Raw genomic sequence first — 26593 nt, forward strand, 5'->3', positions numbered from 1 at the left:
TAAAGAAAAACAACGGAAGATAATTAATTTTTAAAATGAAGACGAGCTTGATATGTACACTGCATGCTGTACATTCTAAAAATATTTAGGAAATTACTAGAATTTATCATATAATAAGATGTGACAAACTATATTACTCTTATAATACATTTAGTGCTTAGAATGTCAAAAATATACATCCTTTCAATGTTACATTTACAATAAAACATCAATTAAAATTCATTTCATTTTTAGTTATTTTTGATACAAAAATTAATGGCAGAAATTATAAATCACATTTCACTTTCACTATAATACATAAAGAGCACCAGGATAAATTCAAATTCATTAAACCATAACTAAAGAACAATTTTACAGTAAAATGCATCTCACTCTTAAAGTGAAGATTAGAATGCTGATGACACACATATAAAAGAATTCTGATTTGTTATTTACAGAATTAATTTAATTAATATTTAATTTATTCAGGAAATATGCTTTGAAGATGGCTCTCTTCCGTGTTGCTATGCCGTGTAGTCTGGTAGAAGTTTACCGACGTTTCAGAGGCTGCAAGTAGCTTTGAAATATCAGCCAATTTTTCTATAAGACTACATAGAGTGCAAACCCAGAAGACAATCATCTTCGTACTCACCGCTGTGAAAACCTCAAATCGTACAAGGACAATTAATTTCAGTGATTTCATAGAGGTCCATCACTATATACAAGCACAAAATCTGATCCCATTGGATTTGCCATTTTGCATTCTCTAGGGCAAAAAAGATATTGCACATCCAATGAGAGAGAAGCTCAACTTTGAGGCCAGCTCAGATGCACTGTAGAAGCAGTATGCAACTACCGGGTTCAGTGTGGTGAAAAACAAAAGCATCCAAATGGAAAGCGGCCACATACATTTGCCACGACTGTATTCTGCTACCAGTAACACCTCTGGTAATACAGACGCATGTAACAAAGCTAAGACTTTGTGAGATTTTAGCATCATGAAGAATTTAAGCATTCTATTGTTTTTTTTTCTTTTTACTAAGTTTGGCTCCCTGACACCATATTCAGATTAAAGGCACACATTTATAAAATATACTGCAATCACACTGTTATGAAAAAAGAAATGTCCTTTAAAGTACATGTAATGAAAACACAAGACTTAAAATTTAAAGTTTGTACATTGAAGGAAAGAGAGGACTAGGAAGAAGATTGATACAGCTAACCGACGACCTTAAACAAGGAAAGAAGATGACGTTCCAGGAATTAAAGCGAGAAGCCGAGAATAGGGACAACTGGAGAGCTCTTTTTGGGCAGAGCAATGGACCTGTCGTAAGACAGAACACTTAATAATAAACATTAGAGTATATATAAATATAATTGGCACCTGATAATTACTGCTCATATTTTCTGAGGTAATTCCCTGGCACGTAGCCTTTCCGTCCAAAGCGGTCTTCTACAAACCACCATTCAGGATTACCCTCTATATCTCGCTGCTGTAGAACTGACACAATTTGGCCACTTTTGACAGTTAGCATGTGCGTCCCAGAACCTTCAAAATCATACGCAGCATAGAAAAACTGTGAAATAAACAAGACATTCTAGTTGATATTGAGTCCCATAATACATGAAAAATATCAGGATTAATTACCAAGTATTTAGCTGCGGCACTAACAATTAGTTGATTAATAAAACAGGTAAACATAAAAAGTACTCACCCCTAAAGAATTTCCATTATTTGGAACACTTTCATAAAGTGTTGATACCTGAAATAAGCCACAAATATGAAGTCTTAGACCCACATCATAAACCAAATAAGACATAATATCATATCAAGTTCTAACTACAGTAGCAATAAATTAATAAAGTGCGCTTTGTAGTTAAAAGTTAATTGCCGCACACTTATTAGTAATCTGGAGACAGCCTTCATGAAACTCAATGACATAGTAAATTAATACACGAGAGGCATATTTGTGTAAGATCCGCGTACGACACTCGGCTGGACATTTATGTAGTTAAGGGGGGAAAGTTGATATCGCCATATTTTTAGCACATCTTGAAGCATAAACATTTAAGCAAGCACTTAACAGAGACGAAATGTTACATAAGAAGATCAAATAAGTTAATGCACGGTTCAAATAATTAAAATAAGTGAACAGAAATGCACTTACATGTGATGCTGGTATCTCTTCATAAACGTGACTGTCCATTCCACTTTCTATCGTACTGTAATATTCATAATCTGAAGCAGCTGAAGTTCTCGACCTTTCTGAATGCGGACTAGAATCCGCAGACGACACGGACACGACTTCATCATAAGAAGGCGGTGGTGGTTCTGTTTGCTTCGATGTAGGAGACGGAGTCCCAACTTTTGACTTCGTTCTGTTACTGTTTCTTAACACTGCCTGTGAAGGTACGTCTTCTGAAGTGCGGCATGACACACCGGTTGGACTAGCAGAAGAGGCGCTTTGATACAGAGGCTCTAAGGAGCTGTTAGGCACAAAACCTTTTGTTGCTGAAAAAACAAATTAATTCCTTATGTTCCATTAAAAGGTACTTTAATAAGTGAGAAATTTTATTTTGGAGTATGAAATTATACCAAAATTCTTAGGGACCAAACAATTTGAATTTGTTAGGCTGGTAGATTTTACTGCATATACTAAGAAAGTAGTTCTACGTGGCTTACTTCCATCATCAACAAACCACATTCTTGTGTCACCCAATGGATTGTGTTTCTTGATCACAGCAACAATATTCCCTCTACCAACTGTGAGTTCCATGGCCTCAGCTGCCGTGTGTGGCAGCACAACACAGAACAGCATATTGTGAGGGTAGCGGCTCTGCAAATACGCTTGCTGACTGGGACTCTGATTCTTGTTGCACTGTACAAAAATAATCAAGAATGGAAGCCACTAGAAATATGTACAATTACAAATTGTAATGCCAGCGTCGAATCACGCGAGTAAAATAAATAAAAAAAAAATTTTAATTCACTTTTTAAGAGACACTAAATTCTTATTGCAATGTTGATAAATGTTGGAAGTATCTAACGCTGTGTCTTTCTAACAAAAATCAATGGACCACTATTTTACTAAGCATAACACTTCATATTTTTACTGTAACACTCTACTTCACTCTCAATATCGTGTTTCTTAAACGCCTTAGCAGGATATGAGGTTCTCATAGCAGTGAATACAAATACGCCTGTCGTCTGGGTAATAGCACTGCGTAGTATAATAGAAGTTTACCAATGTTTCAGAGGCCCTTGCTGCCTTCATCATCAGGGCAATAAGTATAGATTTACCCTCAATGGGAAATCTCTGTACTTTTCAACAGTTTCTGAATAATTCCATTGATTCTAATGGCAGAAGTGTCCTGAGTATGAGAAATATAAGAGTAAAGAGTGAAATGTTTCAAACATATTTATAAAAAAACAGCGAAGTACTATGGAAAATTTTAATATCACTTTCACATAAATCTAATACGTTCACTGAAAATTAAAATGTGTCTTTAAATGAGCCAATCCATGTAATGTGATGAAAAATACTTACCATGTTCAGAGTGGCTGAGCCGAAATCCTTAGTCGTGGGTGTGGGTGATGACCTTGAACTTCTCTTTGTTAACGTATCAGACTTCACACTCTTGGGTAAAAAACTAAACCTTCCGAGCTGATTCCATAACAAAGAATGCTTCACCAGAAATGACTCTATTGCATCACCTTGAGAAGACTTCATTAAGGGAGTCTACAGGAATCAATCAATAAAACTCAATTTAACAACACATATTCTGCAATCATCACAACAAATTTAAAAATATTAATATGAATCATAATGAAACATGAACGGCAGCAAAATAATTCCTATGAGCGGCTAAAAATATGTTAAACGTTTGTAGGATTTGAGGTTTTCACGGCGGTGAGTCCGAATCTGGCCGTCTTCTGGATTGTCACACTGTGTTTCAGAGGTTAGACAAAGAAAAGTCTGTTACAAACAAACTCAGCATCGATTAATGGAACTTTACTGCTACTAATGCAAGTACCTTACCTCCATTAGTGCAAGATATTCCTTGGTTATTCTTCCTGACAGCACCTTCCTTGCCATAACAAACGCTGCCAAACATTCCACGAACACTTCACAAGCCAAAGAGTTCAGGGAAGGAAGTTCCTCCAGCAACTGACTGTTTAGTGCTTCATAATTGCTTTTTGTAGCCAACAATTCTTCCTGGTTCTGAAAAGGAAAATTAAAAAAAGGACAAACTATCCAGAAAGACAGGTCCAGAAATAAAGATGGCTTTCTTCTGGTGTGTTGAGCGGCGTAGTCTACTGCTCTTTCGGCAGGAAACTTCTAACAGACTACATGGCGCAACACCCCAAAAGATGGTCATATTCATGCTTACCACTAGATCTCACAGCCTCATAAATATTCTCCATGCAGTAACAACAGTTTTCAATACAAAAATTACTACTCAAAATTCTGTTCACATACGCAATTGGTCACAATAAACAGCCACTGCTGTTTATGCATAGGCGTTAATTAAAATGACTTACCAGTCGGTTTTCCTTATTCTTCTCGGCTTTGGTACAGCAATAATGATAATCCAAGAGCTTATCATGACGTTTCTGGACCAAAATTGCCGGCCCTTCAAATAATTCCATCAAAGTATTTAATGGAACTGTAACTCTCTGCTTCACAAGCTTGTTCTATTGTAATAGAATAAATAAAATTTAATACGTGTTCAGAACATAAAAATAACACGACAAGTTTAATGTCTGTTACAGTAACGAGTACGCTATTAAATCCAAGAATACGTGTGAATCTATATTTCCTTCATCTAGAGAGATGTGGTCAAACCTATGTGCATTCATCTCATGCACATCACGCAAAGGATGAATAAAGACACTAAAAGATCAATACAACTTACACATTCCACACAGAATCGCTTGCAGATACACTGCTGAAGTTTGTGAAATTCTTCAGGTTCAGAATTTCTTTCCTGATAGAACTGAACAATGGATGCTGCAATGTTAAGTTGACAGATCATTGTTTCATTCAAGTCACAAAGAAATATTTCCACATCCTTCAGGAAACTTCGAACAGTCTTCTCTATGGTGTGAAAAATAAATTCATGCTCGTCAAATACCGGATCTTTCGTCTAGAATAAAATTTAAAAAAAAAAGATGTTGGTTTACATTTCCTGTTGTCATTTCTTACAATTTGATACATTCAGTCTCAACATTTCAGACATGTTATTTAAACTACAACTGAATTTGTAAACTGATAACAGCAAGCATTAAGAACTGAACAATGACCATCTGAAATAAGAATCAACAGTAATAATTAATTACTCCTAGTGGATTAGAATGCAGAGTATTCACAATACAATTCAATTCGTGACTTTAATCACAGAACGACAAGGTAATGTAAGACTTACAGCAACTCCAAAGAGTGTAGAGGTCAGCATGACTCCAAATCTTGTAGACATTTTGGCAACGGAATGTAGGGAAATCCTGGACATTCTACTGGATATGGTAGCGTTTCCATCATCCAAGTATTTTGATACTAAAAGCAAAGGTTGTTTGTGATCACATTCACCTACAATTTAAACTCCAAGCTCTTTACTATTTATAATATTTAGTACATGACAAATTTTCAGGTTTTACATATTATGTTAAAACGTAAACTAAAGAAACGTTATCTAATTTAAGCGCACCAATGTCTTTGCGACGTTTACACTCATTTATGTATGTAGCTACGTCCATCATTGTTCTCACAGCATTAAGTAATTCAGGTTTGTCCTTATGAGAATCTTCTGTACACTGAAAAAAAATTAACCCATGTAATTAACAATACTCAAACTGCTGTAAACATATTCAGCGTGGGAATAGAAGTGGACACAGAGTTACAACCTAACACAGCCAATTTTACCATTCATTTCCACTTAACTACCAACCCCACCAATATAATCATAAAGACAGGAGATCACTCTCACAAAATTAAGAACACATGCTATTGTAACAAGACACGTACTTCTAAAATCAAATATTTTTAACAAACAGAATCTTTATTCTTACCTTTATTAATTCATTTAGAATGAGTGGATACTTAAGTATTCTCTGAACTGGTTTAATAAGAATAGAACCCATATCAAAACAAGCTACTTGTAAGCGCAGAGTTTCAAGTCCCTTGTTAAACAAAGTCTGTATTTCTTCAACTGACTCATACTGCAAAGAAAAAATGTGAAATATTAAACAAACAAAAAATTCTATCAATAAAAAATATCTTTCAACTAATAAAGTCTGATTTGTGTTTCTCCACGCAATGTGCCCATTAATCAGGGAAGTCAGCATTTCCAGAATACAAGTCAGATGATTCAGTAGTGAGCTAATTTTATCAGTGACAATCATAAACAGTTATTTAATCATCTTAAGCAAATATCAGTACTCACCTTTTCAAGTAACACAAGAGCATTGTCATGATTCATACAGTACTGACCATAGACAAGCTTCATTTGTTCAGCCAATTGAATAAAACAGGGTCCCACGCACTGTTCGTCTTCAGACTTTCCCTTCATAGCGAACTGCAACTTATCTAATACATCCTCCGCAACATGCAGTACCTGTACGACACGGTGCAATGAGTAACAGAGAAACATGTCAAAAGAGGAATAAAGAACAAAAAAATACATAAGGAACAACAACAAACAATTTTAGGAAACCGCTTACTTGCCTCCAAGATGTTGCCAAACACAACCTTCACATCAATACCTCTCGCTTCGAGTGGCCTTGGGTTATGCAAGTTAAATATTTCGTACGTTATCTTCAGGTCCCTTACATACTCCTTCTCGGTCAGCACGAGTTCCGTTATAACATTCTGTCTCTGCTCTGCGTTCTTCCTCCTGAACAAAACCACAAAATCATAATTGTCTACCAACGAAAGGCAGTCAGTAGAATTGTACAGTGTCCGAGGGCCATAGGAATGGCAGAGAAAATGTAAGGCATCACAAAACAACTACACTTTCACGCATCACTCAAATACGGCATACCTTTGCTCTTCAAAAACATCAGAGTTATTTTCAGCTACTGCACGATCTCCTGCCGGGGCTCCTTCTTCTTTGGCAACCGCACGTTCTGTAACAAAGTTACATCGCTGGTATGCAAGCACATAAAAGTAAGAGAAACTGATCTGTATTCCAGAAAATGTATCTGCGTAAGATAAAATCTCATTTCAAAAGTTATTATTACGTGCCCTGAAGGGTCAACAGAATGACAAAATGTAATTACCGTGGTGAGTGCGACTGCTATTTACCTTCAAGCTACAATATGACTTCCAACATTCAACTTAAAACTTCCCTTTTAGCTTGAACGAAACTTAGCATTGTGACTCGGTATTCAGATATCTATACAAAACAAAGTACTTTGAAAACGTAAGACTTGAGGTTCTCACAGCGGTGAGTATGAAGATTTCCGTCTTCTGGGTTGTTGCGCTGTGTAGTCTGGTCGATGTTAACCAACGTTTCAGAGGTCATACTGCCTCCGTCATCAGGGCGATGAGTATAAAGATTTCCGTCTTCTGGGTTGTTGCGCTGTGTAGTCTGGTCGATGTTTACCAACGTTTCAGAGGTCATACTGCCTCCGTCATCAGAGTATGAAGATTTATGTCTTCTGGGTTGTTGCGCTGTGTAGTCTGGTCTGGCGTCGCCCTGATGACGGAGGCAGTATGACCTCTGAAACGTTGGTTAACATCGACCAGACTACACAGCGCAACAACCCAGAAGATGGAAATCTACTTTGAAAACCTTTGTGAAACTAATATTCAGTAAACTGTTCAAGAAATGTTTCGCCTTTTATGTAATCTGATGGTTCATTACCGTATTCACAACAGCCCACCCTATATCAGACTCCAGAAGTGCATATGTACACAACACATGACCTGATGCATACCACACAGCGCATGTTAAAACATGACGGTGTCTGCTATTTGCCTGACAAACACTGTCACCATTCAAACTCTTGTGATTAGAAGAACTGTACAAAATAATAGTTGTGTATGTTTCTTATAGATGGCAAAATATGATAGTCTATAAGCTTGCCCAGAATCCCTAGCATGTTGCAAGTGTTAAGACCCTTTAAGACTTCCTTAAATAGCAACCTGCCTTCTTTTCTAATTACACTTATACGGCAGCAAGGATTAAGTTCGGCTGTTTGGACAGTATGGCCAACATCTTGGAGAAAATGTTAGGTGACAACAGGTTGTGGCTCAATTTCTGTCAAATCATGTTGGTACCTTGTAAAGCCGCACTTTGGTTTGGAAAACGACGAGTGCTGCGATGAACTGGTTTCTGTCCCGGTACAGGCACAGGAGGTGCTGGTCGATGCGGTAATCTGTCGGAACTTTGTCTGCTCAACTCCTGCCTATGAAAATGTGAGCGACTTATGTGTGATGAGTTTTCTCTGCGACGACGCCTCAGTTCCACTCCTCCTGCTGAAAACAGAGCACATAACATTCACAAATGCTGAAACTGTCCGACTCAGTTCTAATGATTACCATTTTTAAAGACAAAGTAATAATAAAAATATATATCCAGGTTATGTTTTTAAAATATATAACAAATGCGGGTGTGTGTGTGTGTGTAAAACAAAAGGCAGAAGTACTTATCACAAGTTCTGAAGTTTTCGTAATAATACAGTATTTGTAAAACTACATTATCTGGGCATCTTAAAAAAATACATAAAGTAGAATTTCTAATTAAATAAAGAATCACAAGGACAAAAAAATTCTCTAGCTAACTTTCATTGAAACATTTGTGCACTTTAACTGAATGATATTATTTGTAATGAAAATAAAAACTCGATTTACCTCCCTCCCAAGATGTTTCCTCACTGCTTGATTCTTCTGAGGGCTTGCATTTATCGTCTTCTAGATGCCGAAGTGGCGGTAATACTGGAGGTGATGGGTGGTGTTTTTCCACATGTTCAGAATTTTCTGTAAGTTTCTCAAATGTACTAGCGGATTCTTGCTGTAATTTAGAAGAAACTGATAATCTGTCTCTGGGCATGTACTTATCAGCATTTCCTGATACAAAGTCTGCATCCCTGTTCTCAGAAAGGTCCAATGAATGTCTATTATTAAAACAAGAACTTGAAGTCTGCGATGAGATATGGTAAGTCTCAAGATTTTTCGTGATGAGGTCTTCAATACTGCTCTCTTTGTGTGAAGAGGAACTTCCTGGTTTTATAAAATCATGACTCTCATATTTTCTTCTACCATCACTACATTGAGTATCTACAAAATTGTTAGAGTTTGCTTCAGTTGAACTGTGGAAATCAAGCAAATTATCTGACGCAAGTGAGGTTCCTCGGACTAACTCATTTTTTAACTCATTTGATGTTAAATAAGGAGTCAAGTAATTCTGTGGACAAAGGCCAATTTTCCCAGACTGATTTCTTACTACACACCAATCTTCATTTGCTTTGCTTACGATACACACAACTTCATCCTTCTGTACTGTCAAATCACCATTCATCTGTGCATCAAAATTATATAATATCTTTGCAAATAAATCTGGTGTCAGTTCAGGCAGCTCGGTATTCGTGTCATCACGTGAAAAATGCTGTGGTCCACCGGAAGAACTGACATCTAAAGAAGCAGTTGCATAAGCCTCGCAGTCCACAAGAATATTGACGTAACTTTTGGGGAAAATGCCTTTCTTCCCATCAATTTTCCCTTCAATCCAGTCTTTGTCAACATGGCGACAAAGTGTAACAATTTCATTTTCATGAAAACCTAGTTCATTATCAAACTGAGCAAAAAAAGGATATAACGTGATGCCGTACGGAACAACGTCTATCTCCACTAAAGGCTGAGCATTACATGTTTCAACTTTGTTTGTTTTACCATAAGACTCACTGCGATACAAGGATGGCATATTCACTTTAAAGTAATCATCATCAAAAATATCAGACTCGATTACAGTCTGCGCATCTGAAATCCGCGCAGATGACGGAAACTGTACATCAGGTGATATAGCTAACAAAGAGTCAATCGTATCACTCGATTTCTGTCTCGTATCACTATCGGAAGGCTCTGGGCGTTGTGCTGGTAACTTGAATTTACTTCCGTGTGATATTCCACTGCCTTCCATTACATTATTATCTTCAAGAATTTCAACATAGGCCGCCGGAAATATTCCCTCCTGTGTTCCGCAAGTGCCCCTGAAATAAATACGTAAAATCATCCCTTTCCATAGCATCATGATACAGAAAGACTTTTAAACAATTAAAAAATCAGTAACTGAAAGATGGGTTGGTGATTAATGGCCAAAACATGACAACCATCTTCGATCTACTGTGTAATTCAGCCCCCGAGTGCTCTTACACTTTGCTTGAAGGGCAGTACTTTGCTACAAATTGCTGAACCAGTTCATTACAAACTAAATAATAATAAATAACAAAACTACAAGATACGTCATAGATCAGTTTATATAAATATTTTACCAACGAGGTACTTAATTTCAAATTACTTCTAGATATGTTCAGTTCCTTTTAATTTCACAAAATACCTTAAGAATAAATATTAATTGGTAAACTTATATCTAACTAGAGTAAAAAGTAAAGTAAAGTTTGTCCCTCTACACGCCACGTAGGCATTTGGGGGGGGAGAAGGTATAGCTCCTACTCATTCTTGACCTCGGCACTAGATGGGGGTGAGTGGTCAGCATCACGCCCCGGCCGGCTTTACCCCCGGGAAAGGACCCCGGTACCCATTGGACAGGAGGCTGGGTGGGCCTCAGAGCCGGTCTGGACGCAGAGGCTAGAGGAAAAATCCTCTGCCCCCGTCGGGTATCGAACCCCGGTCGTCCAGCCCGTAGTTAGTCACTATACCGACTGAGCTATCCCGGCTCATATCTAACTAGAGTAAAAACTTAGTATAATGAATAGCAGTATTACAAGAAAATTGATCATTCCCTACAGAGCAAACAACATACTGGCTATGTAAACAATGTTTCAAAATTCAGAAGTGCAATTGTATCTTTTAAATAGTTTTTTAAATATGAGCTAGATGTTACAATTGAACAAATCTATAACACTCTGATAATTTCTGCTACGAACAAAACACATAGAAAACAGCTTTCATCTTCTATGATTCAATCAGTGTGCAATATTGAAATAAATGGATGGACTGACAGATAAACAAGCTCAGTACTATATGAATTCATTTTGTGCGCACAGTGCAAACAACACATAATAATCAAACTGCTGATATACAATGCAATTCAAATTTCAGTCAACTGTAACACACCTGAACCAGTTCTTATCCAAAATTTCAGTCACTGTTACAATATCACCTTCATGTAAATCCATTTCTTCATCCAGCTGCGCTTTCATATTCATTTTTACACGTGCCTTCACGTTCATGACTCGGCATTTTGACTTTGTCTGCAAAGAAATAAGTTCACATACTTTAAGCAGTAACTAAACAAATAAGCAACTAGACGTAAAGCCGGATGTAAGAATTACTGTCATTTATTCAAGGGAGGGGAAAACAAAATTAAGTAAGTTTCCTGCCTCACTCTTCAGTCTCTTAAGTTTTAAGACTCGGCCATTCCAAGTGGAATCTATGGTGGCTAACGTTGAACTAGGACAAGCTTTCTCAGGACTCTTCCAGCCCCTCTGCAATTCTACACACCCCCTGTATCAACCTCTACTACGACTAGCACTGTGTGCAACCAATGAATTACAAAGATCAACCCTTCTGTCTGTAATTCTAAAATTACACAGCTTACCTTCAGTAACTTGGAATCCACCATCCAAGTATACGTAGTCGGAAATATTCCAGCTCTCTCACCTATTCTTCCATACCACCAATTTTCATTTACTTGAGATATACCAACTATCAGCCCACCTGAAATAAAATATTTTAAAGCTCACAGAACTATATTATTAGATAAAAAAATATTTATATATACAAGTCCAATTCCAACACATGACAAAAGAAGAAGAAGAATAATTTCCTAAACAAAAATTCTAATTAAATTTGCACTTTCTTTCAACTGAAGATGCCCTTCGCTGATTGTTGTCCACTCAACGATTGCACAGGCAGAAATAGTCTTGGATTACAGGTTTGGAATATTATATGGGGCATGGACAGTTGGCCACATTTCTTTGCTTTCAGAAATGGATGGTAGTTATGGATGCATTTAGAAAGGTGTTGTGGATGGCTGACAAGGGTTTGTCATCCAATACTACAATTAAGCAAGGCTCAGGGAAGCCAACCTACAGAAAACAATCCTTGTCTGTAAAGATGCAAACAGGAAAGTAAAATTCTGGGGAAGAGCCCTGCCAGTGTAAATGCAAAGGTACGAGCCCTAGAGGAGAAAGAAACCCTGGGAGATCACTTTGCCCCTTAAGGAAGCCCTGGGATTGCCTAGTTCCTGGGTTAACCTCAGTGGGGGAGGTGGGCAGCTGAGAGATGCAACAGACACATGACGATGGGCCAACAAGTTGTTCTTTTCTCTTATATCAAAGTATAAAAAACACCTCAAAACTAGCATGTTACAGAATGTTGCAAGGAGACTTGGGTTAACTGTTGTGAACATGATAATGGATCCACAAGTTCCAGAAAAAGCAGGGAATTTCCTGATTAGCTAAGAAAATATTAGCATCTATCATCTGAAAAAGGACTGTCACCCTTAGAGTTTGTTTGAGATGAAAGCATGTGATTTGCTGTTTTTTAATTATTCCTTCATTCCCTAAATCTTAATTAAATCTAACCAACACTGTGTTATACTTGGAAAATATGAATTATGTTCAGTAATAAACACCACCTTTTGAAAATGAAAGATCACCGTCTTGTTGACGTGGGAAGTCAGCAACAGCTGCAAATAATTCATGACTTTCTTCAAGGGATGGTAGTTCCAATGGTAAAACATGACTGCCAGGAAATTTTCCATATTTTCCGCCACAGCAACCATACCACCAATGTCTGTCTACTTTCTCTAACACCTGCAAAATAAAATAAAATGCATAAAATTGCAACTAATGTATGCCAGACTGGACATAAATCACAAATAAAGATAAATTCAGATACATTAGCAGAGGAGTTGGTGTACATCAGAATAAATTTTTCTCTTAAGCTACAGCTCATTCAAATAATATTTGATTATTCTGTCCCCACCACAAACAAAACATGACTATTCTCATCTGCACTCTGTTCTCAAACAAGCTCAATCATGTTCTTCGGTGAGGATGAGAAACCAAATTTTACACACACAAAACAATGCGTAAAATTACAGTTTTGGACGTTATAATCTCTACACTTTACGATAGCATACAGTGACAGAAGATTTTGAACTAACCTGAACGATGTCTCCTTTCTTCAGCGTGATCTCACCCTCAGAGACTGCCAGGAAATCATTAAGTACTTTAGTAACTGTGCCTTCTTCCATGACATTCAATACAATTTGACCAAATACAAAATGTCGTATTCACGTGTATGTACACATGTAAGGAAGGCATTCATATCGCTTCCTTCCTTCGCATTTAAAATATATGTACTTAAAAACGTCAAACCATCAACACTGCACAAAAACATGGAGTACAAAATGAAGTTATCTACGACACAGTTCGAGATATCATAACTGGCACAGATAACAAATTTAAATAGTGGGAGGGAGCAGGGAAAGAGAATAGAGCACAGGTAATTATAACAAACTTAAACTACATTCCAGCGTTTTTTGCTGCTAAACGTTGTGAACTGGAACCTCAAAGTGAGTCATTTATCAGGAAGTTAGGGACGGAAGCAGGCCGAGTACAACTCACTCCAAATAAAATATGGTATGGAACACACGGAAGTCGATTTCACTACACATCACTAGAAAATTAAAACTGCATAGACTATTAGTTATTCCATGTTCTTCACAATTCTACGGACCTTTTTCAGTCCTTCCACACACCACAGACCATCGCTTTCTGACATATCACTCGATTCATAAATACCGCCGCTGATATCCACTCATTTATCTTCAATTATACATATGTTATATATATTAGTGACAAAGCATGACAAGGCGTGACCTTTAAAACCGTGAAGACAGGATACCATAATTCTTTAAAAACACCACCAAGATTTTAAAAGAATGACTACGCGGGACGTACTCTTATGGTACAAGAAATGTAACCATAACTGTCTACAAGTGACGAATATTTTCAAAACGTTATATAATCTAACAAACTAACGTACCAAAAGTTAACCTAACCAAAAATAAGTTAACCTAACGTAACCAAACCTAATCTAACCCAACCTAACTCAAAACGCAACCTAATCCAATATAACTAATCCAAATCAAACTTAAACGAATCCAAAATAACCGACCCGCACAGGATCAAACCCACCACCGCTTAAGCACTTCCAAATAACCTTCCAGGATTTTCCCAGGACTTCTCCAGGATATCTCCAGTACTTCTCCAGGATTTCTCCAGCAATTCTCCATGACAAAAATATTTGCGCATAACGTCTCCAGGACTACTCCGTTACTTTTCTAGTATTTTTCCAGGATTTCTCCAGGAATGTTCCTGGAATTCTCCAGGATTCTCCAGCACTACTCACGGATATCCCCATGACCACCCCATGAACACGATAGAACCTTACCTAACCTAACCTGACCTAACCTTACCTAACCTAACCTTACCTTACCTAACCTAACCTGACCTAACCTTACCTAACCTAACCTTATCTAACCTTACCTTACCTAACCTAACCTACCCTAACCTTAACCTGACCTAACCTTACCTAACCTAACCTTATCTAACCTTACCTTACCTAACCTAACCTGACCTAACCTTACCTAACCTTATCTAACCTTACCTTACCTAACCTAACCTTAACCTAACCTAACCTTAACCTGACCTAACCTTACCTAACCTAACCTGACCTAACCTTACCTAACCTAACCTTATCTAACCTAACGCAAAACGCATCCCAGCATAGGATCAAACCCACCACCGCTTAAGGACTTCCAAATACCCTTCCAGGATTTCTCCAGCAATTCTCCATGACAAAAATATTTGCGCATAACGTCTCCAGGACTACTCCGTCTCTTAGGATGGGCCAAGTATCACACCCAACGAAGACAATCATCCTATCACGTCCTTCGACGGCAAATAGTTTCCACAGTTGCTACTGCGTCGTTCAAAAACCCATTTCCATGCATGATATGAACTGTAATGATTTTGATAGCCTGCGCGTTAAACAACTGCTGAACGTCGTAAGGGCTCCGAAGTTCTGAGCCAATTAGCGCGTTATCGTATTAGCGCCAGGTAAGTATCCTATTTGCAACGGGGACATTCTGGAGAGCGAAGTGGATGTTCGTCAGTGGTGCTCCATTCTTGTCCTGTATTCGAGGTGAATATAATTTTATTTTCATTGCAATATTCAGGGAACATATTTTTCGTATATGAAGTGACCTCCAAAGATAGACGATTTATAATAATAATAATTTTAAAATTTATATTGGAACAACTGAAATGCGTCGAACTACTAGGATGGTTGCGAGATTCGATGATGGCGGCAATAATCTACCGAATTCTGATGAATATTTATCATAATCTTCAAGGATATTCCCGCATAGCGAAATCATTTTTGTGATTTCGTAATTAATCTTATGTTCTGCTTTGCGCAGGCGCCAAGATGTTTAAGCGCACACCATTACTGGGCTACGCCGTGGCCATAGCAACATCAACATGGCTGTTAAGATGCACGCAGTAAGTATCAGCATTTCTGCGAGACGTAAATTGTCTTCGTTAAGTTTCATTCGGTCGATGTAAGACAAAATGAGAGATGGCTTACCTACAAGAATTCACTGGTGAATTCTAGAAGGTACATGTATTATCCACGTCATAGAACAGCATGGAATATATTGAAGTATACGGTGACAACCAGATCTTTTTTTGTATACTTTAATAAATTTTACAGAAATTACCCAAGTGAAATGACAGCTCACAATTGAAATTTACACAAATAACGAGCCTTAGATCTACCTATATAACCCATCTACATAGCCACGGTGGTCTAGCGGTTAGAACGCTGGCCTTGTAATCCTGGGGTGGGGTCTCGGGTTCGATTCCCGGCGGTGCCCGAATTTATAACTTGTGTTGGGCAAGGCCGTGGTCTAGGCATCACGGAGTTTTCCTCCGTGGCATCCCAACAATTACTCCATTCACACACATAAGAAGGCAATGGCAAACCACTTCTGGATCATCTGCCAAGAACGTATATGAACAGGTCCCAGTCCGAGAAAAGGATGGAAGGATCCTGTTCATATGGACCTGTCGCCAGACAGAACACTTAAATAAATAATAAACCCATCTACGTTAATGTTCCATTCACTCGTAAATGTCAGAATTTATACAATCTTGAAAGTCCACGACTTAATCGAAATGTAAATAATGTTACTGCTGAGTGTCCCAGTTCCTACAGATAATTTATATTTCTTTATTCAGAGGGGCCAGATACGTGAATCAAGAAGCTACAATGCCAGCTGAAACGAGCTTGTCTCTTCGTGATATTCTGCCCACAAACGTAAAACACTACGATAAGAACAGAGCCCCGAAATTCCAAGGAAAACCCACAATAGTGTATTTCCACGTCACTGTACTGTCAATTGATTCTATAGATGAGGAGTCGATGGTAAGTGACATGGAACTTAATTTAATCATTTCAATGCAACCTATCGTATAGTCAAAGCTAAAAGTCTTTAGTGTGTCTTGATTGCTCATTAAGTATGAATAAAATATATGACAGACTGTCAAAAAATTGTAACAACGCACTTATATTTAAATCTGAGCACCGTTTGTAGCTCGGCATAAACCGAACTTGTAATTCAGCTTTAAACGATTGAAGCCAAAGCTCGTATAAATAATATTTAAGAATTCAGTCCGTACCGCAAAGCAAACACATCACTTAACCATTACAAAGATCAAGTGGTTAATGCTGTTCAAGGAAATAATCTCTGTTTACAGAGAAAAACATACGAAACACAAATACAAAACTCAGAGCTATTGATTTTTAAAGCAGGTGGTACACATAGTTACCACTGGGCTTTTAAAGGGTTAAACATTTGCGCTACAACGTGTTTTGAATATCTATATCTATAGCTTCCGGTAAGAAACACGTTTGTGATTTAAGTGCACCACAAAGAACACACGTCCATTCTTGTTGACTGATTCACTATTTAAAAAAAACAGGGCCTTTCAATAATTGTTGCACATTGAAGAAATTTGGGGTTGTCCCATGCTGCTCGTGGATGATTTTTAAGACGTCCTTCACGCTGTGGCAAATCGTAATTTTCTAGCATTGTCCAAATACACCTAACCTAACCTAATCTAATCTAACCTAATCTAACCTAACCTAACCTATCCTAACCTAATCTAATCTAACCTAATCTAACCTAACCTAACCTATCCTAACCTAATCTAATCTAATCTAACCTAACCTAACCTAATCTAATCTAACCTAACCTAATCTAACCTAAAATAACCTAACCTAACCTAATCTAACCTATCCTAACCTAATCTAATCTAACCTAACCTAATCTAACCTAAAATAACCTAACCTAATCTAATCTAACCTAACCTAATCTAACCTAAAATAACCTAACCTAACTGAGAAGAAAAACGAGCATTTCAGTGGCGTGATTGTGAATTCACTCTCGCGTGTGACTCGTTCATTCGTTGCGTGAACTGAAATCCCACATCCGACGGAAATGCATATTTACAAACCATCATATGGTTAATGTCACTTAATCACTAAACACGACTTAATCAGACTGCCATAATCTCTCTTCCTACAAACTGTACATAAATGTCATTTGTTACGTCACAACTGAATCTGTTCGGCGATCACATCACATTCAATACACATTAAAATTTAAAACGAAATATCGGTCCTCAACGCTATATAGTCTGACCTACTGAAAAAGGGTTTTTAAATAAACTCTAGATAAACAAATTCAAGGAACCCCTGTATTTCGAAAAGTGGACAACTTCGCCTGCCACTGGAGACTGTGTTCGAACATGTCACAGACGTACGTCGCTGACATCTTCCTGGCGCAGAGTTGGCGAGATGCGAGACTCAGACTGCCAGAGTACATGAGCGAGGACTATCGAATTTTGGATGTGGACTGGCTTCATAACATCTGGAGGCCCGACTGCTTCTTCAAGAACGCCAAGAAAGTGACGTTCCACGAGATGAGCATCCCCAACCATTACCTGTGGCTGTACCATGACAAGACTCTTTTATATATGTCGAAGTAAGTATCGAGGACTGAACGTATCATCAGAGCAGACAGCATCTGACCACAGGAGACGGAATTCGTTTCTTTTTTGTTCTCAGACTGACACTGGTGCTATCCTGCGCTATGAAGTTCGAGTCGTATCCACACGACACCCAGATCTGCACGATGATGATTGAAAGTTGTAAGTGAATATTTTAAATCTGTGATTAATCTACGTAGTCCTTTTTTTCATTTTAGTTGAATATTCTGTACGTTAGCCACGGTGGTCTAGCGGTTAGAACGCTGGCCTTGTTAATCCAGGGGTCTCGGGTTCGATTTATAACTTGTGTTGGGCAAGGCCGTGGTCTAGGCAACACGGAGTTTTTCTCCGTGGCATCCCAGCAATTACTCCATTCACACACAGAAGAAGGCAATGGCAAACCACTTCTGGATCATCTGCCAAGAACGTATATGAACAGGTCCCAGTCCGAGAAAAGGATGGAAGGATCCTGTTCATATGGACCTGTCGTCAGACAGAACACTAAATAAATAAATAAAATAAAAATTCTGTACGTTAACAGAATGTTCCTCCGATGTCGAAAAGTCACGATTTAATTTTATACAGTAAAGTCAATTTCCCCAATAGTTTAATTCATTAAGTCTCCAATCCAACTAATGATATTCTTTTCAACGGGAGCACATGTTCATAAATTACAGACGTAATAATAATTCTATTACATCGATCGATTCTGAGTATATTTATCGAGTTTATAGTTCGAGTAATCGAATCCCCTAATACAGCGTTTTGTTACAGTGTCACATACAGTGGACGACTTGGTATTCATATGGAACGTCACTGATCCCCTAGTTGTGAACCCAGACATCGAACTTCCGCAACTCGACATTTCTAACAATTACACTGCAGACTGCACAATTGAATATTCTACAGGTCTGTTACCGGCTATTAAGCCTAAGTAAAACTTCCTACCTCGTCATAATTCCGTTTACCTCTATATCCGGAACAGATGAGAACATTTCCACGATCAAATAATACTAAGAACCAAGCCCTAGAATTTGCATGTATCTGTGTTCCTGAAAAAAATCTGACAGACGTATTAATATGGGATTCTCCTCCGCTGCATAAAAAGAGGACCCTGTAAAATATCCTGTGATGGCTTTCGACAAAAACATCTAAGGTCTTCGTCACTTAATACGGAAGTTTCAAACAATTAAAAGACGTAAAAATCGAGGAAGGTATCTTTGTCAGAAAATTATATAAAAAAAATTGTCGTAATTATTTTAAAAAATCAAAATAAACTAGAATTTCCTACATGACAATCTTCTAAATCTTTATAACATTGGTTTGTGAGAACAAAAAAAATTAATTAATTAATCTTGTCCGTCTAATCACAATTTAAAATTTTAAAATTAAGATAGTTAATACGATAGTACTTCCAGACAGTCGGAACTCATCTACACCTCTCATCTCAGACTGATATAAAAAAAACACCAACAAAAACATTCACCAACCTAAAAGTTTATTTAAACACGACGCACATATATAGAACAACTTCAAATATATTAAAATGGAATCTGGAAGTGAACATCACTAATAACTGATAAACAACTACAAAAAAACTTGCATATAAGAAATTATGATTAAGTTTTAAATTTATATAATTTTAATTTTTACACACCTGAAGATGGTTCATCTAAGAACCGAAACATGTAGTGAGAAAGTGATGTTCCAAATGTAAAATCGAATGTTTCGATAAGGAGCATCACATGGTATTTTAACTATCTTAATTTTAAATTTTAAATTGTGATTAGACGGACAAGATTAATTAATTAAATATATATTTTCACAATATGACGCAACTCTATCATCTTAAAAAAAATAATACTCTAAAGAAATGTCAGAAGATATTCCGCGGCTATAAACAGCTTTCCCTCACAACCAGAGTTCCACGGCGAAATTTTCCAACAGGATATATGTCTATAACGCTACGAAGGAAGATAGGATGCATACTAGATGGGTGACTCTCCCCGATAATTAGGTAAATACCCGTGACGCGTGTGGCCCAGGAGATGACGTCATGCATTAACAGCAGACCTAAAATCATGACTGTTATAAGTTGATGTACACTTTACAGCACCACAACTACGTATTACAAAATAAGAAAAAGCATAACACATGCAGGAAGAACGATAATTCCAACACCGGAAAGCATTCCCATTTGTAAATTAACCTAACCTAAATCAACCCAACCTAACCCAATCTCTTCACAACCAACAACGATCTGTATGAAATTAATAACTAGAGAAAGGCTCAACGAAAACTCATGAAATTTAAAATTAAATTATTTGGTTATTCCGTCAAATCACAATGTATTTAAAATAAGATAATTAAAATATCATTCTTTGTTCCATATCGAATAATCGATTTACAATTGGATTATTCAATATGGAACAAAGAATGATATTTTAATTATTTTAATTATCTTATTTTAAATACATTGTGATTTGACGGAATAACCAAATAATTTAATTTTAATTTAATAAATCACAATATGACGCAACTACACTATTTTATTTCATGAAATTTAGTCTGGATGTTATGCCATATCTCACTAGTCATTTCAATAACTTCTTATCTCCTTAAGTCCTGCATTACACCTGTGATGGGTGTACTGTTACTTAAGTAAAAAATAAATTATTGACTGGTCTGAGTACATGTTCACCTGGGTTTGAAAATGTTGCAGGTAATTTTACTTGTCTAGCTGTGGTTTTCAACTTGAGGCGAAGACTAGGGTACCACTTGTTCCACACTTACATCCCATCTGCTCTGATCGTGGTCATGTCTTGGATCTCGTTCTGGATCAAACCCGAGGCTATTCCAGCTCGGGTCACCCTCGGCGTTACTTCACTCCTAACACTTGGTGGGTACACACCTCACATTATAGTCTGTGCTATTGTATCTAATAGGAACTATGTCATTTCATTCATAAATCAACCCAAATTCCAACACACAAGTTCATGGAGCTTAGTAGGTCTTGAAAAACTGACAGCAGCTAAGCTAATCAAAATATCTACCTATCTTTTGAGACTATAGGCCCATTACCGTGTTCACAGCAAAATGAAGTCTGATTCAGCTGCTCCACAAAATCACTTTCTTTGAAATTCATTTGTGAACCTCTTCTCTAATATCTCTCCGCAGCGTCTTCCAGCTGATATCGTGCTGCCACTTATCGGTGGTGGTACAAACTACATATTCACCAATATAACTCGAAAACAAATTGATTTTCATTATATCTGTTATGCCACTGGGAGCTCTTCCAAAATTGTACTTTGCGATTTCCAACAATCGGTAATACCAACGTCACGGATGCTCAAAACCATGTTGTGGTTTGACTATCATCTGTAGTGACGTCATTACATATTATGCTGCCATCTGTCATTTAATACATTAACTCGTCGTGCTACCATCTAACGGTGATGTTATAAATTATTCTCGCTGCCTTGTATCAGTGGCCGCATGAACTATACGATCGATCTGTCTGTCACGTCCACCACTCGATCGCATTTCCAAACACCAGTGGCTACATAAACTGTCAATGTTGCCATCTATAATTGATTACACGAAATATTTGTGATACAATCAGTGATAGAAAATAATTTGTTGAAGCGATTTATTATTTAATCTTCTGTAAATCTCGCCTTGTGATGTTACAGCAACACAAAACACACAGTCTCAGCAGTTACTTCCACCAGTATCCTACGTGAAAGCCATCGACGTGTGGATGTCATCTTGCTCTGTGTTCGTTTTCCTGTCCCTAATGGAGTTCGCTGTCGTAAACAATTACATGGGTCCAGTGGCAACCAAAGCTATGAAAGGCTATTCAGAGGACGATATAACAAATGCTGTAGAAGACTTCAAGGTAACCCTCTCTATACAGCGAGTTTCGTAGACAGTGTAGACCTGAAGCGAGCTGCCCTACTTGACAGCAGAAGCGTCCGGCTACCTTGCCTAAGCGCGCGCCAACATATGCAAACAAACTGATAACACCCTGTATAATCCGCTTCCAAGCACCTCACATATGGACTGTGAACTTCAATATTCAATTCTGAAAGTTCGTGATGATGGCGCGTTGTTGAAATAAACTGTTTTCTGGATATTATCCATCGTCCAAGACTAAATAACATCTATTAAAAAACCACGACGTTTCGGAGATGGAAGTCTATGTCTGTCTTCAGATAAAACCTACTCTGTTGGGCACAATCGATAGAGCTAATTCACATCTACGGACAAATGCACACATAAAATTCAAAGTCATGTCCACTGCGATCATCACTTGATACATTTTTAAGTACAAAAGAGTCACAAAACCAGATCTCGCAGCTTATAGACTTGCCTTCACTTAATCACATCCAAACAAATTCACTTTCGTCTGTTGTTTGCTTACAGGACGAGGGACCCACAGTTCGAAGCCCCATCAGGTCGCTGTCTGTGACCCCACAGTACGCTACTTTCTGCAACGGACGCCAGACGGCGTTGTACATCGATAAAATATCTCGATTCTTCTTCCCATTCTCCTTCCTTATTTTAAACGTCGTGTATTGGTCATCCTTCCTATAAGCACAACTACTGTTAACTATTGAAATTAGTATGTGAACTTCATCCAATAATATCTCGTGGTAAATGGTAAAGAGACGCCTATCCAGTTGAAGTCCCATTTACCTGTATAAATTTTATTTATAGAACTACTTTCAATGGCTGAATTCCCAAAGGAATAAACAAGCAAACATCAAAGGAAGGGAAAACAGCTGATCTGCGCTTTAGAACACAGAAATAGCAATAGTTTATTAGTGACTAAAAGGTTTTGAAGCCGTGTTGACTCGTCGGTCGATGCCATCTTCAGGGCTAAAAATAGAGACAGTATGTTACTCCTAAACGTTGGCATCTATCAAGTCTAAACGGCGCCCAAATGCAGATAATCACCACCACCATCAAATTCACATCTAACCAGGATAAATAAAACTCTTGTCTTCATGGCAAACATCCAATTTTCTGAAAGTCAACAAAACTTCTAATAACTGCTGGTAGCTGTTAGGAATGTAAACAAGCAGTCAGGAGTTGTCCTGGTTCTTGTCAGTCACGAAAATACACACGTGATTAAACGGGTTTCACAAACTCTTCCCAGTCCAAAAAAATTCTACTGTTCAGATAACAAGTTATCTGTGTTCGGCTAGTCAAATGACCCTCATTCTATAGAAAGGGAACGTCTATTACTGTGTTCTCAAGAGCTCGCCGCTGTGTAAGTCCACATTAATCCACTTTACAGCCATTTTAAAATTATTATCCAGTCTACACGTAGGACTTTAAAGTGTTCTCATATCTTCAAGTTTCCCTAACAACTGTTTACATATTTCTTATATCACCTATGCGTGATGTATGTCCTGCCAAAATAGTCTTCGATCTGACCACCCTCTAAATTGTGAAGCTCCCTCATCATGTATTTATCTCCAGCCTCCGGATACTTCCTCCCTTTTAGAGCTATATATTCTCCTCAGCATAGCACAATGTTCTCAAATATTCCGCCATTAGATAAATATAAACACGTGAATGAATAAAGACGCAAGGAATAATACAGCCTTCATTCTTACAAATCTGAATATCTGACCCCGTACTCTTGAGATATCAGATATACAATCCTGAGTGATAAATTTTCCCTCACGGAAAAACTTTAGTCTTTAATCAATACCATGTCAGATATAATCGTTTGCTGATTCTCTGATCTCGGATTCGACCTGTGGACTTGGACGCAATATAAACCTGATCCCACTCTGACTAGAACACCCAGAAGAGACATCGCCATCTACTTCCTGTTAACAACAGAACCGGGATTTGTGTAGGTGAACACACCCGGTCCCCTTGAAACCCACCGCCCGCGACACACACACACAGCAATGATGCCTCGTTTCCGGTCACGTGATCTAGCTATTGCCTCTTCCTTTGCTCGTGTGGGATGGTTGATCAAATGTTGAAACAGAGGATGTGCAGGAAATTGGCGCGGGAACACCAGGGAACTCTGCTCGGAGCGAGTTTGCAACCAAAAAATTTACGCTACGCCACCAGCGTCTCGCAGATTGGTTCAACAATTGGCCAAACGAGCCGCTGGATTCGCCTCATGACCCGTGAGAGTTGAATTAGTGCAATTTTATGAACACGTACGTGGACAAAGCAGTCTTCATCCTAGAACTATGCATCCCGGTTTGCTGCTGACAGCTCAGATCGTATTCGGCCATCTTGAATTATGAAATTCATTTAGGTTAGTGTATGAATTACAATATCCTTAAAATTGATCATATTCGACTCATATATCCTCGAAATATGAGGCATCCAATAGCAGAAATTAACTTTTATTCCCACCGAATCACGTAAAATTTAAAAGTACTCTTGTACTCAATTATAATGTATAATTGATACAAGTTATAAGAAAGTATGATGGGAATAAAGAAAAGACTCCATCTGTTATTTACCTCGAAATTAAGAAGGTGAAAGGTTAGCCTGAAGCTATGGTCGCTTTATCCAGGTTCTCATTGTATAGAAGGCTGTGAGTGCCCCAGAGCAGATCTGTAGCGTACAAGGTTGCACACATTCCTGGTCCAGTCGGGAATCGAACCGCATATAAAATGGTCAGAGAGACGCGTAGACAATCACGAGTCGTTTTTTGGGTTCAGTGCAGAGAACGTATAAAAATGTAAACTTCTGAATATTGGACTCGTTCCCAGCTTAATGGAGGACTATTAGAATAACAAAACAAATGAGGACAGCTGCCCGAGGTTCCCACCAGAATGTTTACTACGATGGATATGCACCCATCCCATTTAATTGAGGCGGGAGGTGGGGAGGGAGGATTTCCAATCTGACTGCCTGCTCACTTGGCTGTGAGTCCGTGCAACTCACTTGCATTTCGCATCCCCAGGGGAAGGGACCAGGAACAGTGCAGAAGAGATCACGGGTGAGTCTGTTGGTTGTGTCTTGTCCTCTTAGTGGCATCTCTGAAGCAGCGATGGGCTAGTGTCCGGAAAACTCACGACTGCAGTGAATGAAAGGGTTGTTCTTAAACTTCCAACAAAATCAAAACTACCTCTGTTCTTAATATTATAAGATCTTCACGTAAATAATACGATCTTATTTAAGTCCTATTTTAAGATAAAAAAAGTAATGTTAAGTGTTGGCGCGTTTTGTATTAAGTCTTTGTCAAAATCATAAAAAAATTTCGAATGAGAGGATGGCAGTGGATAATAAATTGGAAAAAGAAAAATATGGAAGGAAGATGTCGTGGCCTATTTTAAGGTACTATCCCGGTAGTTTCCTGGAGGGACTGAGGAAATCTACAGAAACCCCAGTCAGGACAGAAGGTCTCCGGGTCGAGATTTTTGAATCCGGGACCTACCGAATGTGTAGCTGGAGTGCTAACCACTCCACCTCGAACATTCGGTTGTCGCTTAGTGAAATAATCACGACACGAAAACGGAGAAAAATACATAATGAGGAACTTCATTATTTGCTCACATCATAAAATACTGTTAGGGACATTACATCGAAGTACGATGAACTTAGCGCGATAAGTAAAACGAGAAATGCATACAGAATTTTAGTCGAAACACCTCCACGGAAGACAGCAATCTGGTGGCATAGGATATATTTGAGAATAATATTAAAACGGATCTTAAAGATAAAGTACGTGAGGGCTTGTACTGGGTTAATCTCTCTCATGGCATAAGAAAGAAGGTGAGATTCTGGGAACACGGAATTTAAAACTTAAAGTATCATAAAATGCGAGGAAAAATTCTTGGTTTTCTAAGTGACAAATAATTCATCAAAAAGGACTCGATTCACGACATCCTTTGGCGTAATAAATATTTAAAGAAAAATATATCTGTAGTTGTTCTTCGTTTTTTTTTCCCCAGAGAGGATCACAGTTTTGTTGCGACATTGCACGCCACAAACGAGTAAACTCGACGACTTAATGAGTTTACGAGGTGTGAGGGTTAGACGGCCGGACGCGCCTTGTTACGCAAAGCCATCTCCACCCCACCCCTTGCCTGGTACGGAGACCAGTAATTACCAATCACGCAGTTACAGTGCTCTGTGCGGAACAGAACCTCCCGATTTTTCCCTTCTTCATTTGCTTTCTGAGCAACCCACACGCTCTTGTCTGTAATACAGGGGTCCCAAAAAATATTTATACACAATTCTGACGTATCTACTGGTTATCTGTAAAGGTATTTTTGGGGCATCCTATAGATTAGATACACAAAGGCGTTGTCTGAAGAAAAGTGG

At 38.1% G+C, this 26593-nt stretch overlaps 3 protein-coding genes across 8 annotated transcripts in view; 2 read left to right on the forward strand and 1 right to left on the reverse strand.

Moving 5' to 3' along the window:
* The window catches only part of LOC110834956 (dynamin-binding protein-like), a 27474-nt gene continuing 881 nt past the window's right edge, over positions 1 to 26593 (reverse strand). Inside the window, exons 2-21 of the mRNA XM_087354265.1 lie at positions 13330 to 13551; positions 12799 to 12976; positions 11758 to 11876; positions 11274 to 11410; positions 8832 to 10186; positions 8259 to 8456; positions 7018 to 7102; positions 6702 to 6870; positions 6421 to 6591; positions 6047 to 6196; positions 5686 to 5791; positions 5407 to 5534; positions 4897 to 5127; positions 4523 to 4675; positions 4020 to 4202; positions 3528 to 3719; positions 2663 to 2858; positions 2148 to 2491; positions 1695 to 1742; positions 1 to 1556 (exon numbers count right to left, since the gene is read on the reverse strand). Coding sequence (XP_087210391.1) covers positions 1371 to 1556; positions 1695 to 1742; positions 2148 to 2491; positions 2663 to 2858; positions 3528 to 3719; positions 4020 to 4202; positions 4523 to 4675; positions 4897 to 5127; positions 5407 to 5534; positions 5686 to 5791; positions 6047 to 6196; positions 6421 to 6591; positions 6702 to 6870; positions 7018 to 7102; positions 8259 to 8456; positions 8832 to 10186; positions 11274 to 11410; positions 11758 to 11876; positions 12799 to 12976; positions 13330 to 13419 — 4419 coding nt within the window. The 5' untranslated portion in view covers positions 13420 to 13551 and the 3' untranslated portion in view covers positions 1 to 1370. The remainder of the gene's footprint in view (positions 1557 to 1694; positions 1743 to 2147; positions 2492 to 2662; positions 2859 to 3527; positions 3720 to 4019; positions 4203 to 4522; positions 4676 to 4896; positions 5128 to 5406; positions 5535 to 5685; positions 5792 to 6046; positions 6197 to 6420; positions 6592 to 6701; positions 6871 to 7017; positions 7103 to 8258; positions 8457 to 8831; positions 10187 to 11273; positions 11411 to 11757; positions 11877 to 12798; positions 12977 to 13329; positions 13552 to 26593) is intronic.
* Positions 13648 to 23889, forward strand: HisCl1 (Histamine-gated chloride channel subunit 1). 5 transcript variants are annotated; one of them, XM_087354275.1, is made up of 9 exons: positions 13648 to 13670; positions 15652 to 15733; positions 16472 to 16658; positions 18053 to 18279; positions 18363 to 18445; positions 19058 to 19192; positions 21006 to 21182; positions 21976 to 22181; positions 22709 to 23889. In XM_087354275.1, the coding sequence occupies exons 2-9, from the start codon at positions 15660 to 15662 to the stop codon at positions 22877 to 22879; spliced, it is 1260 nt and encodes a 419-aa protein (XP_087210401.1). In that variant the 5' UTR covers positions 13648 to 13670; positions 15652 to 15659; the 3' UTR covers positions 22880 to 23889. The 5 variants fall into 5 exon arrangements, with proteins under 5 accessions (XP_087210401.1, XP_087210399.1, XP_087210400.1 ...); XM_087354273.1 differs by lacking the exon at positions 13648 to 13670 and adding an exon at positions 13685 to 13807; XM_087354274.1 differs by lacking the exon at positions 13648 to 13670 and adding an exon at positions 13697 to 13740.
* The window catches only part of Gat (sodium- and chloride-dependent GABA transporter), a 12876-nt gene continuing 10830 nt past the window's right edge, over positions 24548 to 26593 (forward strand). Inside the window, exon 1 of one of the 2 annotated variants that reach the window (XM_022074609.2) lies at positions 24548 to 24572. The gene's annotated coding sequence lies outside the window, so the exon portion shown is untranslated. Of the gene's footprint in view, positions 24573 to 25133; positions 25266 to 26593 lie in introns of those variants that run through there. The other variant, XM_022074606.2, reaches the window with a different exon arrangement.

The sequence above is a fragment of the Zootermopsis nevadensis genome, unplaced genomic scaffold (genome assembly GCF_977971745.1).
Source record: "Zootermopsis nevadensis isolate Lab colony 2312 unplaced genomic scaffold, Znev_1.0 Znev_ptg000023l, whole genome shotgun sequence".
Taxonomy (NCBI): domain Eukaryota; kingdom Metazoa; phylum Arthropoda; class Insecta; order Blattodea; family Termopsidae; genus Zootermopsis; species Zootermopsis nevadensis.